Here is an 18,071-nt window from a genome sequence, read left to right as displayed (position 1 = left end):
TCATCTTACTCCACCTTACTCAATGACTTTTGTCATGCTTGCTTGTGACCCTTATGTGAAGAAGGAAGGGGTGCAAGGGTTGTCACCTTCATGGCTACTACTGGATCTCATTAAACCCACCGTTGCATCCGCATACACAAAGATGGATCTGATACAGGTTGGAAAGATATGCAAAAGATACTGATAACCCTTGTACCCTCTTTTTTCTCGTGCAAGGGTTACAAGCAAGTACAATGAGAGCGATGCAAGACGTAAGTGGTGACGACGATGGGTCTGACAAAGCCAGAGATAAAATAATCATTTATAATATAAAAATAACATTCTATAAGAATTTTTTAAAATTGAGACATAGAAAAATTTTTAAAGTTAAAAGTATTTTTTTAGAATTTATCCATATATATTTTAGAAAAAAAGTTTATACTTTTGAAAAATTCTTGAAAAGTACTTTTTTTTAAATAACTATTTTACTCCTGGCCCTCATTGGATATATCACCATCATCGTCTCTACCCTACACCACCTCATGTTATTCTTATCGTGCTCATCTTTGCTCACAACTCTCGCATGAGAAAGAAAGTGGCATAAGAGCTACTACTATCTCCACATACTTCGTTGGCCCCTACCAAACTCGTTGTCACCTTCGTATCTTTTCCTTTATCGCCAACAAAGATAGTTCGAAGAAAGATTGAGCAAAATAATTCTTTCACATGAGAATATTATTTTAAAATATTTTAAAGTACCAGCACTCGGTACGAAATTAAAAATAGAGACTTTTTAATCGAAAATTCGCATATATATATATATATATATATATATATATATATATATATATATATATATCGGAATGATGTCAACGCTATGGGCCGGGCCGAGAATAGATCCTAGTTTACCTTCATCTTCCTTCCGACCTCTACAATGCCGCCGCTCCTCCCGCCGGTCGTCTCGTCCTCTTCCGCACCTCTCTTCTGTGCTTCTCTTTCTCCTCCTATCCTTCTCCTCCTCTTTCCGCTTCCTTTCTCCTCGTTCATCTCCTGCCGAGTTGCGGGCTTTCGTGCCATCTGTTATGAGTAATGTTAAAAAGATTTGATCTTGTCACGCTCTCCTTTCAAAAGCTCACACCTTTATGTAGTCTCGCCTTCAACTTGCTCCGCTACGCCACTTGCGGCGGCTCGGAGGGCCCTAAAATGGAGGTTGAGAACGAATGGGAGAAGCTCCTGAAACCTTTTGATCTCGAAGCGCTTCGTGATTCTCTCAACATCTTAACCCCGCTTCGTCTCTGTAAACTGCTTCAGCTTCCCCTCGACATCTCGACATCCATGCAACTCTTCCATTGGGCCGGCTCGCAGAAGGGCTATTGCCACTCCTTCGATGTGTATTATGCTCTTGTTCGGAAATTGGGCGAAGCCGGAGAGTTTAGTACTATAGATCAGCTGTTACGCCAGTCCAAGGAGGAAAGGATTGTTTTAAAGGAGCGTCTTTTCGTTGTGATTATGAGATGGTATGGAAAAGCCGGCTTGCCTGGAGCTGCAGTCCAACTGCTTGATGAAATGGCTGATGTATTCGGCTGTAAGCCAACCTTTCGCTCGTATAACGTGGCTCTTGATATATTGATCGGAGCAAATTGTCATAGAATTGCAGCTGATGTTTTTAATGCAATGGTCCGTAGAGGAGTCTCTCCAACCACTTTCACTTTCGCGCGAGTGATGAAGGCACTTTGTTTGATCAATGAGGTTGACGCTGCTTGCTCACTTCTGAGGGGTATGGCAAGGCATGGGTGTGTGCCTGACACGGTTATATATCAAACTCTGATACATCCTCTCTATAAGGAGAATAAAGCGCATGAGGCATTAAAGCTTTTGGAAGAGATGTTTCTCATGGGCTGTTCTCCTGATGTCAATACCTTCAACTATGTGATTCACGGGCTTTGTAAGCTCGGCCATTTACGTGAAGCAGCCAAGTTGGTTGATAGGATGTTGCTTCGCGGGTGCAGTCCAAATGCTCTGACCTATGGAGTGTTGTTGCACGGCTTGTGCCAGAAGGGTCAAGTTGATGAAGCAAGAACTTTGTTGAGTAAAGTGCCTCACTTGAATGTTGTTTTGTTCAATACAGTGATAAATGGTTACTTGAGTGAAGGGAAATTTATCGAGGCCAAGGATCTTTATGGTAGGATGGTGGAAAGTGGATGTCAACCTGATGTATACACGTACAATATCATGATGCGTGGCCTTTGTGAGACAGGAAATTTGGGATCAGCTATGCAGTTACTTAAAGAGATGGAGGCCAATGGTTGTATGCCAAACGTCATTAGTTACACGATCTTAATCTATGGATTTTGCAGTGATGGTATGTGGCAAGATGCTAATGCAATTGCAGAAGAAATGTCCGCAAAGGGGATCAGTCTTAATACTGTAGGATTCAATTGCCTTATTTCTGCTTTATGCAAGGACCATGAACTTCATGAGGCCATGGAGCTGTTTGAAAAGATGAAACGAGTAGGGTGCAAACCAGATATATTCACGTTCAATTCTCTGATATGTGGCTTGTGCAAAAATGGCCAAATTGAAGAAGCATTCCATTTATATGAAAATATATTTTTAGAGGGTGTAGTTGCTAACACTGTTACCTACAACACCATGATACATGCATTCTTACAGGCAGGAAAATGGCAAGAAGCTATGCAACTTGTTAATGATATGGTGCTCAATGGTTGTTCACTTGATATTATAACCTACAATGGGCTTTTAAAAGCCCTTTGCAAAGCTGGAGAAGTTGATAAGGGACTTGGATTACTTGAGGAGATGGCAAAGAAGGGTATTCGGCCTACTAATATTTCTTATAACTTCTTAATTAGTGGGCTATGCAAGACAAGAAGAGTCCATGATGCACTTGAACTCTTGAGAGAAATGCTTGATCGGGGAATCACCCCTGATATAGTCACTTACAATACTCTAATAAGTGGCTTGTGTAAGATGCAGTGGATGCGAGCGGCTTTAAACCTGTTGGAGAAGCTACATGCTGAAGGCATAGCTCCAGATATTGTAACTTACAATATTCTGATTAGCTGGCACTGCAAGGCAAACATGCTTGATGATGCCTACATGCTTCTGAACAGAGCAATAAATGGTGGAATTATGCCAAGTGCTCTCACTTGGGGCATAATGGTGAAAAATTTTACCAGAGAGTCAGTGCTTCTAATGCCAGAGCAGTAAAGGAAATTGGAGCCAGGTACTATTTGTCTTTGTTGCTACTTGCTAAACCTAATCAGTTTAAGACACTTCAACTAATGCTGTTATAGTTGCAAGGAAGAATTATTTTTTTGGTTTTGTGTACCAAACACCCAGGCATTCCAGCTTTCCCCAGGATTTTTTAGGAGGCTCACTGTCTTGGAGCTATCTGATATTGTAAGTTGTTTCATAAACAGCTTGACATGCAAATTATTTTCTTATAGATTGGGGAGTTTGTGTATATTTGTGGTTTTTCTGTCCTTATTCGAGTGATTCTTCTGAAAAATACATAATACTTTGATATGCTAATCATATATCATCATGATTTTCTAATAGAGCTATCATTTTTATCTTACATTAATGCCAATGTAAATCAATAACCTTTAAGAAATGGTGGCCATCTCAAAAATCTATATTCCCATCGCTGCTGACTTTTGCCATTTTGTCCTTTGTGTGGTGCTATTTTGACCAGTATCTACTACCTTAACAGTGTGTTATTTGTTCTCTTCACAGCCTCTTTTGAAAAAGGTTGATTTATGTAAGTGGTAAATGCTATTATGCATGTATGTTTATTCTTGCACTAATGAAATCTATACAGTTACAAGAACCAAGAACTTTGTGCAAATTTGGAATATCCATGTCCATAGTTGTGATCTGCAGTCTGGAATTTTAACATGGCTTAACAATTTGAGTTCTGTCTATAACGACATGAAATTTGCTATAGTGCTTTGCTGCCATATGCTGAAAGATTTAAATGCTTTATTGTCATTTTGTTTAAAATTTGAGGTTTATCTCATCAGACATCTAGGTAAATTGTTTGAAAATTAGACAGACTATGTAGAATCTTGGATTTAGAAATTAACATCTAACATTTAAACCTCAGTCCTCTCTTTATCCAAGCATATAGAAAGCACCTCTGACAGTTAAAACAAAAATACAAGTAGGAAAAATTGAATCTATTTGACTAAAATCTTCTTAAAAAATCTCCAAGAATAATTCCTTGACAATTTTTTGAGAATATTCATTGTTAAACGAGTAGAGAAACTTGATAATAATTATCTTTAGAATATTCCAAAAAACTTCCTTATCAGAGCAGACAACTTGGCATATATATTCTGTAATGTAGTGTGTTTTTAGTAAGTTTGGAACATTGTTGGTAGCAGAACATTGTTAAATTTTGCACTTCATTCTAAAGATGTACAATTAATACATCCATATTTAGTCAATTGACGGGCAATTCCATCTTGCTAATGTGGCTAAACCTGACTACATTGACTACACTGGCTATATCCAAAATGTCCTTTACAGTAGCTTGAAGATTCCATGACACTACATCGAACCCTTTAAGTAGTTGATAGCCTCCAGCGAGTTCGATTTCACCCAGATGCCATGTAGATCATCTCTTCTGCACCTTGTAAGCCTTTCAGGATTGGTCTGCATCTTTCATAAAGGGCACTGTATACCCTTACAAACTCCAAAGAAACAACTAGCTACTGCAATGGAACCATGTTCCTCTTTGACCATAATACCTGCCCCTGGAAAATTAGAATCTGGTTGAAGGGAGTCATACATTCCATATAAAAACTAACCAAAGTGGTATCGCCATCAGTAATTAGTGTCTGATTGAACCTCTTGGATATATTTCTCCTTGGGATAAAAATATTCATGGTGACTGCCACCTTATACGAAAGAAGAGATTTTGGCCTAGTGGTTGGTTGTAAAATGATGGTCATTTTTATTAAATCAAAGAAATTATTAGGAATTGCCAATGACACTTCTAATTTGACAAGTAGACTCTTTATCCAAATCTTGTCCCTCTTTCAAGTACTCCCCAAATTTCCAATCGTCAAAAGATTGAAACTTAAAACTACAAGCAGCCTGTTTTGAAAACTCACGGGCAAAAGGACATTAAAAAGAAAAATGTATGGGAGAATCAGAGAACATCTTGCACATATTACAAGGATCAAGTTTAGTGTGCATTAATCTAGCAATCAAATCAGAAGTTGGTAATTTGTTCCAAAGAAGTTCCACTAAAAAAGAATTTGACATTAGGAATTAGGACGGGTTCCTAGACACCACATCACCCTTGACCCAGGTCAATTAATCTTATGTGTTGTACTCTCCTTCACAAACTGGTAAACACTCCTGGATGAAATGACATCACTCAAGGAAAGAGTCCACATTCATCTACCATCATCGGGGCATTCAGACAATTTCGAACACTTTTTGACTAACAAATGGTGAAAGCACCTACTCAGAACTTGCACCTTCCATTCTTACTTGTGTGCTTGTTTTTCCAGCTGCTTCTTCAAAGATGCCAAGTATCATGGTGATAATGGAAATAGCTGGTGAACATTGTAGAGGATCAGCACTTTGTCAAATCTGCCACTTGCTTTGTAGTGATGGAGATGACTCAAGTGCCAGGTTAGAAATCTATCCTTAGATGCAGAAACATTGCTCATTTTTTCTGTCAGATTGGCCAAAGAGAAGGAAACCAGTGTACTTAAAGTAAAAGACTCTCGAGTGGTTCTCTTTTTTGGTTTAGAACAAGAGTGTTTTCCTGAATTGACAAACTTCTCTCTCCATTTGCTTCCTTTTTGTCACCATTTTACCTGATCAGTGAATGTTTGCAGGGTTAGGAAGTCAATCTAGCTGCAGCAGATGCAGCCCCTGTGACACTCAAAGGGCCATTCTTTAATAATGTTCAGCCAATTATGTGGTCACTTGAAGATTTTATATATATATATATATATATATATATATATATATTCTTTTGATAGTTTTTGCCATTGCGACTCCAATTTTTCCAATCACAGGCAGCAGTTGGTGTAGGTCTCATTGCCATTTGCATTAATAAGAACAAGGCGATCAAGAACAAGCTTCCAACATCAGATCTGTGTGGTGGCCCAAGCATTTTATGTATCATAGAGAAGAAGAAGACACAAGTAAATGGGACTGCAATCATGCAATTAGGCATGGATACCTTGTTGTTAATTCCAGACATGGATGGACTCTAACATAGCTGCATTGATTTCTAGTTTGGTGATCTCTGTTAACTAAGAAATATATGAATGTGATGTCCCTATCATTATTGATGGAAGCCTCTTGGTGCTTTTTGTCTGCTAATGAACATTTGCTGTTCACTGTTTTAGCCATTCGTGCATACTTGGCCATCCTGATTGATCTAAAACAATTTTCTTCAAGGCACATGCCAATTGGTGGATACTAAACTTTATGAACTCAATTGACATCCATCATGAATCTGGCATAATTCACCTAATAAATTAGATGGGAAGACATTATATGCTATGGGAGATTTTGGTACTATTGGTATCTAAGAAGGTTTTGGGTCATCTCCAGTGACCCTCTCAACATCTATAAGTCAATTTTGACCTTCATCACTTGCTCTCTCGCTCTTCTTTTATTTAAGATAATTTCTTTAGGAAACAAGCCCAATTTTTGTCATTTTATATGAATCATATATATGTATATATATAATAGACATATTCCCGTTACTTGTATTGGGGTTTTACACGTCAACCTTTTATAATAATTTATATGCTGTTAAGAATTTTAACAACTTGTATATCCATTGTTAATAAAGATTATTATTCACAACCCCTTCTTACTATTGATAATCTTTTATTATTCATAATCGCTTATAAAAAAAATAAAATATTATTTATTATTAACGATCTTATCCTTTTTTTTTTTTTTCCTTTCCCACAATCTCTCATCCACCAGCTATTGATACCCTCGACGCTAACACTATTCACCACTGATGTCACTTGTTGTGGATGTTGTTCGGTGCGTTGCATCTTTGTGCCTTCAAAATCTTCTCAATGCTCATTGTAAATGTAATTGGAAGTGATGCTAGTCGTCTATTTAGTCATTGTGAATGTTGCTTGCCACCCCCTCCGAAATTGTAGGTATAGTTGTTACCGTCGATGCTTCTCTATCGTCAGCATTTGTAACTCACATGCCTTCCCCTCCCTAAACATCATGAATCTCTACCATTGATTGTTTACTTTTCTCCTTCATCTCCCATGTAATCCTTTCAAAAAAATTAATATCTTAGGAGCGTGAAGATACTTGGGCTTCCATGACCACCCATATAACTTAGCCCACCTATTATTGTTGTTTTCATTAGCAACTCTAGTGGGGCCTATCCGGCCCTTGCGATCGCTTGAATTATTGTTGATTAGATCGAGGAGAAAGAAAAAAAAGAAGATATTTATGTCCATTTATAAAAGAATATTTTAGAAATATTAAAAAATCAAAAAGTGGGTTACAAATAGAAAACTCTTTTATAATTTTAAAATATTACAAATATATTTATTCAAATATTGAAACCTTCCATTAGCTTCCATTTAGTAAACTCATGTTAACTATGACTAACCATGATTGCCGTTAAAAATAAATAGTATTAAAATTTTTATATATCTCAAATATCATCATATTTTTATCAATTATCTGTTCCCTTGTTTTATAACTTTACAGTAATTACTAATTTATAATAAATATATAAAATTAAAAGTGTAAGTCACGAAAGCTTATATATATATATATATATATATATATATATATATATATGTATAATTTTATTTTCGAAAAATTAGCATATGTCTAATATTGTGATATCATATATAAGAAAGGAAAAAATTAGATTTAAAATCAGTTAAGTACTGAAAAAAAAATAATATTTAGCGAATCAACAAAACGGAGGCTTGTTTTGAGAGAGAACGAAAGGGGCAAGAGAACAAGCCGATTGCTCGCAGCACTAAATAGGCACCGAGTGAGGCCTTCAACGACTCCTCTCTTTCTCGTCCTCTCTCTCCGCTCCTTGTTGGCGACGAAGAGATTGGCGATCTCCCGAGGAAATTGGCGTCTAACTCCCCAAGTCTTGAGCGCTGAGGGGATCTCGTCAACTCGATCCGATCCGCCTTCGTAGGTTGCCGTCTGGTCTGATCCAAAACCTTCGAGACGGTAATCGTTCGACGAATCTTGGTGCTTTTTCCTTTGTTTATTGGTTCAGTGCGACGGAAATGTACCTGTGCTGCAACTGCTCTTGGAATCTGTAACTGTAGGGTTTCTTTGCGCGGAAGAGGGAGATGAGCAAAGGGCGGTCCCCCGAACCCTTGGATTTCTTCATTTGGACCGTCGAGGTATCTTTTGATCAATCTTAACGTCTTCAATTGCATTTGTGGTATTCTGTCGTGGGAAAGAAAGAAAAACATGGACTTTGTGAATTGATTGCTCGTTTCTTCGCGTCTAGCGTAGTGTATTCTCTTGATCTGGATGCCTGATGGATTATGATCGTGCAGTTTCGTTTTTGAGTGCTACATTGGTTTCCACAAAAGTGCGTTGACCTTGCGATTCCATGGTACTGGTGGTTTTGCCCTTTCATCCCCTCGAAATTTTCAAGCTTGCATAAGTTGGTAAAAGTAGTATACATGAATTCAGTTGTGCCCTTATTCGAAATCAGGAGTCTAGTCTCAGATACCTAGGTGGAGTTAAGTTAATCCAGATGATTCCTCTTCCATTGTATACTGACCTAGCTAACTTAACTAGGGTAGCAAAGAAGATAACGGAAGATTAATCATTAATACGATCAAGGGTTATTTGGGTTACAATACTTGATCAAATTAAAAAAATCGCTTCTTTGATTGGCTATTGTTGGTTAATCCTTTAACCTACTTATTAGCCCTCATTAATCACAAATTAGATGCTCCCTTAAAGTGTATTAGAATATAAGACAAGTCTATATAAGTTCATGCATGAGTATGATTTGAGCTCAAGAAGGTCAAAACTGCAGGCATAAGCATATATTCCCAAGTATAAGTATTGACCAAACAAACACCCGTAATTGGCACACCAATCAGCAATCTGATTGGCCTCGTGTAAGCATATATGCATGGCAAGAAAGCTTAAGTAAAGAATCTCTGATGATATTAGTAATTTTCTGGGTTGCATTTGATTTCTGAGGTGTAAATCTCTGAAGAAAACTTAAGTAAAGAATCAGCAATTTGATTTCTGTGCGACTAATCAAAACAGTCAGAGTTCCTAGGTTAGGCCCTTGTGTAAAAAGGATAAGCAGTAGTCTTGAAGAACAAAATTGGCACCACCATTGTAATTGGTCCAATAAAAAACATGTCTGAGTCACCCTCTCTCTTGGCAGGTCCACAGATCCATAGAGAAAATCATTCCTGACCCAAAAATATGCTGTAAGCACCCAACAGAAACCTAGCAATCCAAGAAAGAAACTCTAAATCTACAAATTCTTGGTGGATGACTGAAATTTCTCTACATGTGATGGAAATATTGTATCTGTATGGAAATATTGTATCTGTTAGGGATAAGGTGACAATTATGATAACCCAAGGGATCTGACATTTCCAGTGAATTGAAGATGGTACAGGAGGGGCATTGACAAACCATTTAGATTTATTTTTCTCTTAATTTGATTTTATTAGTTTAAGTGTCTTTTGCATATTCCATTAAGTTGCCAAATGACATCTACTATAATTCTAATTATCAAAATTTCCAAAAAGAAGCAAAAGGAATGTCAAACAGAAAACAAGATTAATATAGGCTATATTGGTCTACTATAATCCTTCTCTGCTTGGCAAGAAAGATGCCACACTATTGACTTAAGGAAGCTCTAGAAATTGATTAGGAGGAATGAGTCATGGAATATCATTGGAGTTAAAACTCTGGGTTAAGCAAGATTCTGAACTATAGAGCTGGTCTGATCCAAAACTTGAGCAAAAGAGCCAATTCAAAGATTTCTTATGTTGGAATTGATATTCACCTTTTGAATATTGGTGCTTGCTCGATACGTTTTACCTGATAAAGGTGAAGCATTCTAAGAATGGAATCCTTGAATTACAGCTGATATATACCCCTTTTTTCTTAATGTTTGAAGTTTGAAATTAAGCAAGAAAGCCTTGTTTCATCTGATCTGCGGCTCAACACTCTATCACTAGTTTTTCCGAGCCCAAGAAGACATCCTATAGTTAAATTCTGTGCAAAGTTCTCTAAGTTAACTATATATGAGAACACTATGCTACTTGTGGTAAATATGAAATTTTCTCCTCCCTTTTCCATGCCCTTCAACAGCAATCCATGGCTAAATCCACATATACAATGTTTGGTGATGATAGATGTCTACTATGGATTCCATCCTTATTTATTGAATATTTATTCCCAGCAGCTATTTTCACTTTACTGCATATGTTCAATGAGCAGCCTTCTATAAGGTTCACAAGATAGATAATTAGAGTGTCATAACATAAACAGTTCTAAGGACAATACTGGACATCTGTGGATGTGTTAAAACTAGAAAACACATACTTTGAAATTTGAATCAGGTTTTGTTATTTATTTTGTTTGATTTGAGATGGAAAATATGTTCTCAGGATGTTGGATTGTGGCTAGAAGAGATAAATCTTGGAAGTTACCGCCAAGTTTTTGAGGAAAATGGTGTCAATGGGGAGTATCTAGAAAGTCTTTCTATGTTCACAACAGAGCAGATTCTGCGCTTTATCAGGCGATGCCACATGAAATGGGGTGACTTTATTACACTTTGCAAGGAGTTAAGACGCATAAAAGGTTCAATGATACTTCTCCCTTATGTTCATCATTTCTTGAAGTACATTCAAATGTGAAAAGTCTCTCTCTATTAGCCATATTTAAACAATTATTCAGCCTCATAATTTTATGCTTGATGATGGCTAAATTGAAATGTTCAGTGTGTTAAAGATTAACGAAGCCTCTTCAACGACTGGCTTGTTAAAGCTTCAGTATTCATCCTATATACAAATTAGCCCATTCTCAGGATTTGACAATGATCATGTTTACTTATCACTGACCAAACAGAGTACAGAACAAGAAGTGCCATACCCAAATCAGTAAATTAAGTTTTTATCAGTGTTCAATCTCCATGGAGTTCCTTATCCTGATAAGAATTTGAACTTGTTAGTGTTCTTTCTTTATAAAAGGTGAATGTGGTTCATGGTCTAAATGACATCACAGGTTTTATCAGTCTTAACTGTTGTTATGTTTCTCTAACTTTCTGTATCTTGCATAAGTTCTTGAACCCTTAGTCTTCTTTGCCAATACTAGTGCACTTTACAACATCAGATATGCATGACTATCTTTGTACTCTATTGTATTCTTTATTTCTTTGAAGAGCATGGAGATCACTGTGTGATTGTTTTATGTGAAATTTAGCACATTAGTATATTTACATTTGCAAGCACTTTCATATGTACTTATAAAAATTGAACACTATGATACAGGTACAAATTTTGTAAATGCTTAGGGTCTGAAGAATGATCAATCAGTCATAATTGATTTTGTTGCAGAACCTCTCACTTCTCACAATATTCACATTATCACTGAAAGGAAGAGAACATACAAAATACTCATAATATGTTACCTACTCTTGTTCCTCTAACCATAAACCACGTCACCACTGATGTAGTTTAGGGTGCATAATTTTACAGTTGATTTTATGTAGCATCTTACCACTAATGATAATGAGGGAAAAAAGATCAAGTAAAACTCTATATTTTGCATTTATATGTGAAAATCGTCCCCCATTTGATGTCAATTCTCTCTTTCTATGTCTACAAAGTTCATAGTCATTTTGCATGTAACTTTGGTATCATGTTATCATGAGTGAGTTCAAAGGTGAAGGAAAATTTTACATGAAATCAAGGATTGCTTCTCAGCATGGCTGCCGGAAAAAAGATCAAGTAAAACTCTATATTTTGCATTTATATGTGAAAATCGTCCCTCACTTGATGTCAATTCTCTCTTTCTATGTCTACAAAGTTCATAGTCATTTTGCATGTAACTTTGGTATTATGTTATCATGAGTGAGTTCAAAGGTGAAGGAAAATTTTACATGAAATCAAGGATTGCTTCTCAGCATGGCTGCCTGTGGTGGTCATTGGCCGGAACTGTTTATAACCATCTAGCCGTCATCTGCTTTTGTTTGTGGTCATTTTTCCTTGTTCATTCCCACCGTTTGGTGACAAGTCCTTTTCTTTTTCAACTGTGTTTCAAGGTTGAACCAAAGTGAGCTCTGGAGTTAAATCAAATAGTGAAAAAAATTATAGTATTGAAACCATTATCATGTGGAATTTTATAGTATTGATCAGTTTCAGTTAATATTGTTCTAGTTTCAACTGAGAAGTTCTGAAAAGGGTATAGTAGGGGCAGGTCACACTGGTTAGTTGTATGCTGCGTACAACTGAGAGATTTGTATATCAATCCACAGTCATGTCGAGATCTACATTCTAGGATGGGCATAAACTATGATGTATAAAATTTGCATGAAATAAGTACCTCTTTAAGGAATTACGAGGAACATCATGTAAATGTTATCTTTAGTGATGGAATGCAAGTTAATCAATTGAAGGATGACTGGCTTGGTCAGTTGTTTACACTGGGTGAGGCTCCAAATATTTTTACAATAACAACAACAAAACTGTAAGTCCCATGTATTTGGGATCGGCTAGGCTCCAAAGATTCTTTGCTTATTGAAAATGAGCCTATGGTTTTGCTTATTTATCTACTTGTTAATTATAAGAATCAGATATTTGCTTTCTGGTGACACCTTTGCTTCATAAGTTTGAAAATTTCATCATATTTTTCAACTTCCTGTTAGTTGCTGTCTGCAGTGTATTCTTTCTTTTGTGTGCAAAAGAAAGTTATTTGATTTTTCTCCAAGAATAATTTTTTTTGATTCCTGCTTATATGATAAATAATTTAGATGGAGCTAGCTTTAAGACAATTGCAGCTGGTAAAAATGAGTGTTTCATTGTGGACCAATAACGTCGGAACCAAACCTAAGCATTTTGACCCCATGATAGATTTTTAGTTGGGCCATCAAAGAGCTACAACCGTATGTGCATTGACATGTTTCTTCCATTACTTGCAGTTGCATGCCTGAAAGGGGAACAAGAGGTCCGTAAACCATGGTGGGCTCCCTCATGCTTATCAGTGGTCTTTGTGAGATTGGCAAAGCGCAACAGGCAATCCCGTGTTGTCTCCATGAAGCTGGAACCGTAAGTTTTCAGATGGAAGTGTTGTGTTCCTCCTGTTCCCTGATAAATCCTGGGAAAATGGCATGAAAGATGATCTCTGCGAGGAATTACGAGTTGTAGGTCTACAGCATGCCTGGGCTTATCCTTGTTATATATATATATATATATATATATATATATATATACATACTAACTGTTTCCTGCTGTATTTGTTGATTTATCTTTTGCAGTTTCCGGTGTGATAAAACTCAACTGGTTGAGTAAATATAGTTCTTCCATTGTTGCTCGCATTACTGTAGATCCATGAATTTACGGTTGAGTTATCAGTACCACTTGATAGTATCATAAAATTGAATGTAACATCACCGTTTTGTTATTGTGGAGATCCAGAAGTGGATTGGTAGGAGGAAGTGATCATACACTTACCGATTATTAGTCTTAGCCTCAGTTTCAGAATTTATGATTTTGCTTCGGTCGAATATGAAACTGGAACTCGTTTTATAACCGACTGTTTTGGCACCTATTTTTATTTTTTTGTTATAATTTTAATTTTTTGAAAATATCCCTCTAATTAATTGTTTATTAAGCTTCCAAAAAAGATTCATCATTTGACAGGGTATTTTATTGGTTAGATTTTCTTTTTTCTTTTTTTGCCGATTCAGGATCGAATAGTTTCGGTTTCAGATTTCATAGAATTGGAACTAAGTTATTCGAACTTGGTCTCGATTTGCTTTAGAACCGTCATACCATTGATCCAATTCAGTTCCGATTCGAACCATGGGGTGGTTTACCTGACAACTTCTCGGATAGAACTCATGAAAGGAGTTGAATCACTGGCCATGTGGTCTGTATGCATATCCTTTTTCGGGTTGATGGGAGCCCAGCAAAGTTGTGATTATTATCAGAGCGGACTCGCGTTAAATCCCAACAACACCAGTCAGTCATGTCGAATGCAAAGAACACTTGTATCGTTTGGCATGATTTGGTTGGGACAATATTTACCGATCCAACGTTAACCAATCGGTGTGATCGATACAAGATCTATACTGCCCAGTAGTACATCTGTATAAAGCATGCGCCATCCAGTACATTTGATACAGGAAAAAAACGAAAAACAAAAAGGGAAAGAATAGCTGATGCATGTACCAACGTTTTTTTTTTTTTTTCCTTCAGATTTTTAATCTTTTTCCGAAACTCACTCAGATATGTATTGATATGCCATAATCAGTACACCAATTAAAGGTTTTAATCGATACACATTTATCAGTTTCGGTAGATACATAGAATTAAGAACCTTATTTTTTTTTAGATTTTGAATTGTTATTCTTTTGAATTCGTTTGCACATCTGTCTGCATCTAATACGTTTCAATTTATCGAGCATTGACCAAACCACGACACACCTACGACACATCACACCCATTTGACCGACACATAAACCAAATTACCAAATTCCGATCGTATAAAATCAACAAGACACTGACATTGACAATAATGATAGAGTTAGCAACAACCACCCATCATCCTAGTTGTGAGCTCGGATGAGATCATAGCCATAGTCCAACTTAACATTGACGAATTGTTACCCAATAATCATACATAGTCTGATCGATTCTCATGATTCATTACACAACCATGTTCTGATTAATTATTTATACACACAAACTCGTGATTCATTGATGATCGAATGACTCGCGTAATTGTTTACATCAGAAGGGTTTTTGTTGGGTATGCCATGACAGAATTCTTACAAGATCATCATTCAAATCCCTGATCCCAAACACGTCAACCTATGACAAACTCGACACCCTAATCAACTTCAAACTCTTTCCACATGTCGGAGAATCAAAATATAACTTAACAAACAGCTTAATAGACCTGGCGCAATAAACAACCTCTCCAATCAGGATTTGTTCGTGGCTTCGACTTGCAGTTTAAAAGTCCCAATCAAATTGACCTGGCGATGGAGACATTGGTTGGAAGCTGCCTCTAAAACAGGACAAGAGAACACTGCATTACGTGACATTAATACCTTCTGCAAACTCCTTGCAACTCCTCACGTTCATGCTTCATGTGGATTACTCTTCCACTTTATCTCCCTAGCAGCATGGTCGTAGGCTCCACATCAGCCTTGCTCCTCAGGCCACAAAAACATTCCCTAACATTCTGCACTCCAATGCCAATGGATTCTACTCGCTCCACATCATTTAGTACACACGGCCAGTTACATCAGCAAACCTACCAAATTCATCATGAGGCACAAAAACAAACCAACCATATCTTCCACTGCTCTGTCACAAGAAAACCCCAAACAGCAGCAAATTAAAGAGACGAGAGGAGAAAAAAAAAACAACCAGTTTTTCAAAAAGCGGAGGCTGAACCCGAATATTATGCATAACACATTGGTTCTTCCACCGCAATTTAGGTCTGCGATCCTCCGTCCTGTTGGCTCGATAACCATGATGATCAGAGAGTTGCAGAACATCAAGATCTTGCTAGTAATCAGCTCGTTCACTGTCCTCCATGAAGTTATGAGCAACAAAATAGATGACACTACTCTTCACCTCTGTTCATCCACACATCTGGTCCATGGCATCCAGATTTCCTTGGTTTTTATTTATATTGGAATGGGGTGTCAGTTTTCTTTTCCCATTTTCCCCCCTTTGGTTCTCCAAGAAGAGTAAACAAAATTTGAGTGCAATGTACATTCTAGTTGTTCCTACAACTGAGGTCCTCTGCTTTATTATCACTAAGAGAGCAGTCTGAGCCCTTCAACTTCTCATCAAATGTGACTTGGAGAGGTTTGTCTTCTTCCAACCTCTGTAGTTGATCAATTTGCTTCTTCCTCTTGACCACCTTTTTGGAAACTACACGATTTATGCCCTTTGCATCCAAATCTGCACCTTGATTGCTTAGTGGTTTAAAATGGACTTTAGCAACTTTCCTTGCATCAGCTTCCAATATCTGCATATTCCAAGAAATAAATCTACAAGTTACTGCAAATTTCCTTGTCAAGTGTAGGATGATAAAAAGAGAGCTTCAAATGAGTGTTGCTAATATTTGGGAAGTGTAAGATGACAAATGATGCATTAGCTTTCAGTATAATTTATCTTTGTGGTTCGACAAAGGCTACATAATTATAAGCAAGAGATGCACCAAGTCAAAGTATGTACCATGCTGATCATATATAGGAGGACCTAGGTGCATGCCATACTCCATGTCAGTGTATAAATTTAAAGTGCAAATCTAGTAGATATTACACAACTTCTAAATATGGCATTTGCATCTTACTATGTGCTTAAGTATCCTAATGTGACATAGCCTTGTTGCCACTGCACTGCATGATGATATGTGACACTCTGATCATCGGTTAGCATTTGCCAAGAAGAATTTGTCAGGTTCAGATACTTGGATTACTTTTGAAATAAAACCACAGGCTACAATAAGGTATCTGAGAGGAGTTGATATAGGTAGGCCAGGAGGACGCTTGTGATGGTCAGAGTTGAGAAAGTGGCATTCCACACAGATATTGAAAGTCCATGAAGTCAGTCTCCAGGGCACAAATTCAGTTCTTTTACCAATAAGAGTCCAGCAATAAAAGTGCGGTTCTAGCATGGAGAGGAATAGTCCAAATGAACAAAAAATGCCTAACAGAAGATCCAGATGATTTATATCAAAGAACAGTTTGATGTACCTGAAGATAATTCAATATCATCATGTTCCAAAAATGTGAAATTGAAGGTGCGAAATATGATGGTAGAAGCTAGAAAGTTGTAGAGATATTACAATTCAAAATGATGAACCCAAAATCAATGTCCTACAACATCTATGAGATTATCTTCATACTTTTCTACAAAAAGCACAGAAACAATAACTCAAACCACACAAAACAAATGAATAAAGAAAAACAAAACAAATCCTTGTACAGATCAAAGGCATTTCTGAAAAAACAAAAAGATAGAAACAAGGATTGAAATTTCGTATCATACTAGAATTTCGAGATTTGCTCGGAATGATACGGTACCATATACCGAGCAATATATTTCAGTATCCCACTTGGTATATATATATATAAAAGAGGTAAATCGCTCGGTATACCTCTCTTCTCCTCACGTGGGGCGACGTTGCCGAGGTGATGTCGCAGAAAAAAAAAAAATTGTGACGTCGCATCTCTTCTTGGGCGATGTCGCCTCGACGACGTCGCAGAAAAAAAAAAAAAACAATTTTGCTAAGGTGTCGCCTCTCTTCGCCCCGCGACGCTGATACTCTTCTCCCCTCGTGCGGATGAGAAGTCACCGCAGACAAGGAGAGCAGCACCAATCTCAGGTTCTCCTTTTTTTTTCCTATTTCTTTCTTCCCCTTCTGCCTCTTCTTTCACTTTCTCCCTCTTTCTTCTCCCTCGGTCACCGTCGACTCCCTCTTTCTTCTCCCTTGGTCATCGTTGACGATAACAACCTCAATCGACGGTACCACTCGGTAGCGGCGGTCCGTGTATCGGTCTATTGACGGACCAGTATATACCGCCCGGTATGAGCGGTATCATTCGGTATTGCAAACCTTGGATAGAAAATAGGAGCAAAGCCTTAATGACATGAGAAGTCCAATGGAAGGACAACATCCACATTCCACAAGGACACAAAAACTGTCACCATGCTTGAAGCAAACTAAAAACAATGTTGGTGCTGAAGGTGAAGGATGAGACAATACTCCGACGAACTCATCAAGGATTATTAAATGTTCATATGATTCAATTTGTATATATAAAGGACCAGAATGATTTGGTTTGTCACATGTTC

General features: G+C 37.3%; 3 protein-coding genes across 7 annotated transcripts in view; 2 read left to right on the top strand and 1 right to left on the bottom strand.

Moving 5' to 3' along the window:
* The first annotated feature begins 866 nt into the window (after positions 1 to 866).
* Positions 867 to 6,348, top strand: LOC135635427 (pentatricopeptide repeat-containing protein At5g64320, mitochondrial-like). Of its 2 annotated transcripts, XM_065146471.1 has the most exons (4): positions 867 to 3,223; positions 3,340 to 3,399; positions 5,523 to 5,646; positions 5,856 to 6,348. In XM_065146471.1, the coding sequence occupies exon 1, from the start codon at positions 1,069 to 1,071 to the stop codon at positions 3,205 to 3,207; it is 2,139 nt and encodes a 712-aa protein (XP_065002543.1). In that variant the 5' UTR covers positions 867 to 1,068; the 3' UTR covers positions 3,208 to 3,223; positions 3,340 to 3,399; positions 5,523 to 5,646; positions 5,856 to 6,348. The 2 variants fall into 2 exon arrangements, with proteins under 2 accessions (XP_065002543.1, XP_065002544.1); XM_065146472.1 differs by lacking the exon at positions 3,340 to 3,399.
* Positions 6,349 to 7,954: 1,606 nt separating this feature from the next.
* On the top strand, positions 7,955 to 13,567 carry LOC135635600 (uncharacterized). The gene is made up of 4 exons (XM_065146790.1): positions 7,955 to 8,208; positions 8,310 to 8,387; positions 10,641 to 10,833; positions 13,172 to 13,567. Exons 2-4 carry the CDS (start codon positions 8,334 to 8,336, stop codon positions 13,300 to 13,302), a joined length of 378 nt encoding a protein of 125 aa, XP_065002862.1. The 5' UTR covers positions 7,955 to 8,208; positions 8,310 to 8,333; the 3' UTR covers positions 13,303 to 13,567.
* A 1,264-nt stretch (positions 13,568 to 14,831) lies between these two features.
* The window catches only part of LOC103980172 (DUF21 domain-containing protein At1g55930, chloroplastic), a 28,938-nt gene continuing 25,698 nt past the window's right edge, over positions 14,832 to 18,071 (bottom strand). For all 4 annotated transcript variants that reach the window (XM_009396473.3, XM_018825494.2, XM_009396474.3 and 1 more), the window contains one exon: positions 14,832 to 16,239. In XM_009396473.3, coding sequence (XP_009394748.2) covers positions 15,985 to 16,239 — 255 coding nt within the window. In that variant the 3' untranslated portion in view covers positions 14,832 to 15,984. The remainder of the gene's footprint in view (positions 16,240 to 18,071) is intronic.

This window comes from Musa acuminata, chromosome BXJ3-4 (genome assembly GCF_036884655.1).
Source record: "Musa acuminata AAA Group cultivar baxijiao chromosome BXJ3-4, Cavendish_Baxijiao_AAA, whole genome shotgun sequence".
Classification (NCBI taxonomy): Eukaryota; Viridiplantae; Streptophyta; class Magnoliopsida; order Zingiberales; family Musaceae; genus Musa; species Musa acuminata.
This window is presented reverse-complemented; position numbering and strand designations above follow the sequence as displayed.

Coding starts and splice junctions, on each gene's coding strand:
- LOC135635600 (XM_065146790.1), top strand. CDS start 8,334: ATGAGCAAAGGGCGGTCCCCCGAACCCTTGGATTTCTTCATTTGGACC. Junction 8,388..10,640: donor TCTTCATTTGGACCGTCGAG/GTATCTTTTGAT, acceptor ATATGTTCTCAG/GATGTTGGATTGTGGCTAGA. Junction 10,834..13,171: donor GGAGTTAAGACGCATAAAAG/GTTCAATGATAC, acceptor CATTACTTGCAG/TTGCATGCCTGAAAGGGGAA.
- LOC135635427 (XM_065146472.1), top strand. CDS start 1,069: ATGTTAAAAAGATTTGATCTTGTCACGCTCTCCTTTCAAAAGCTCACA.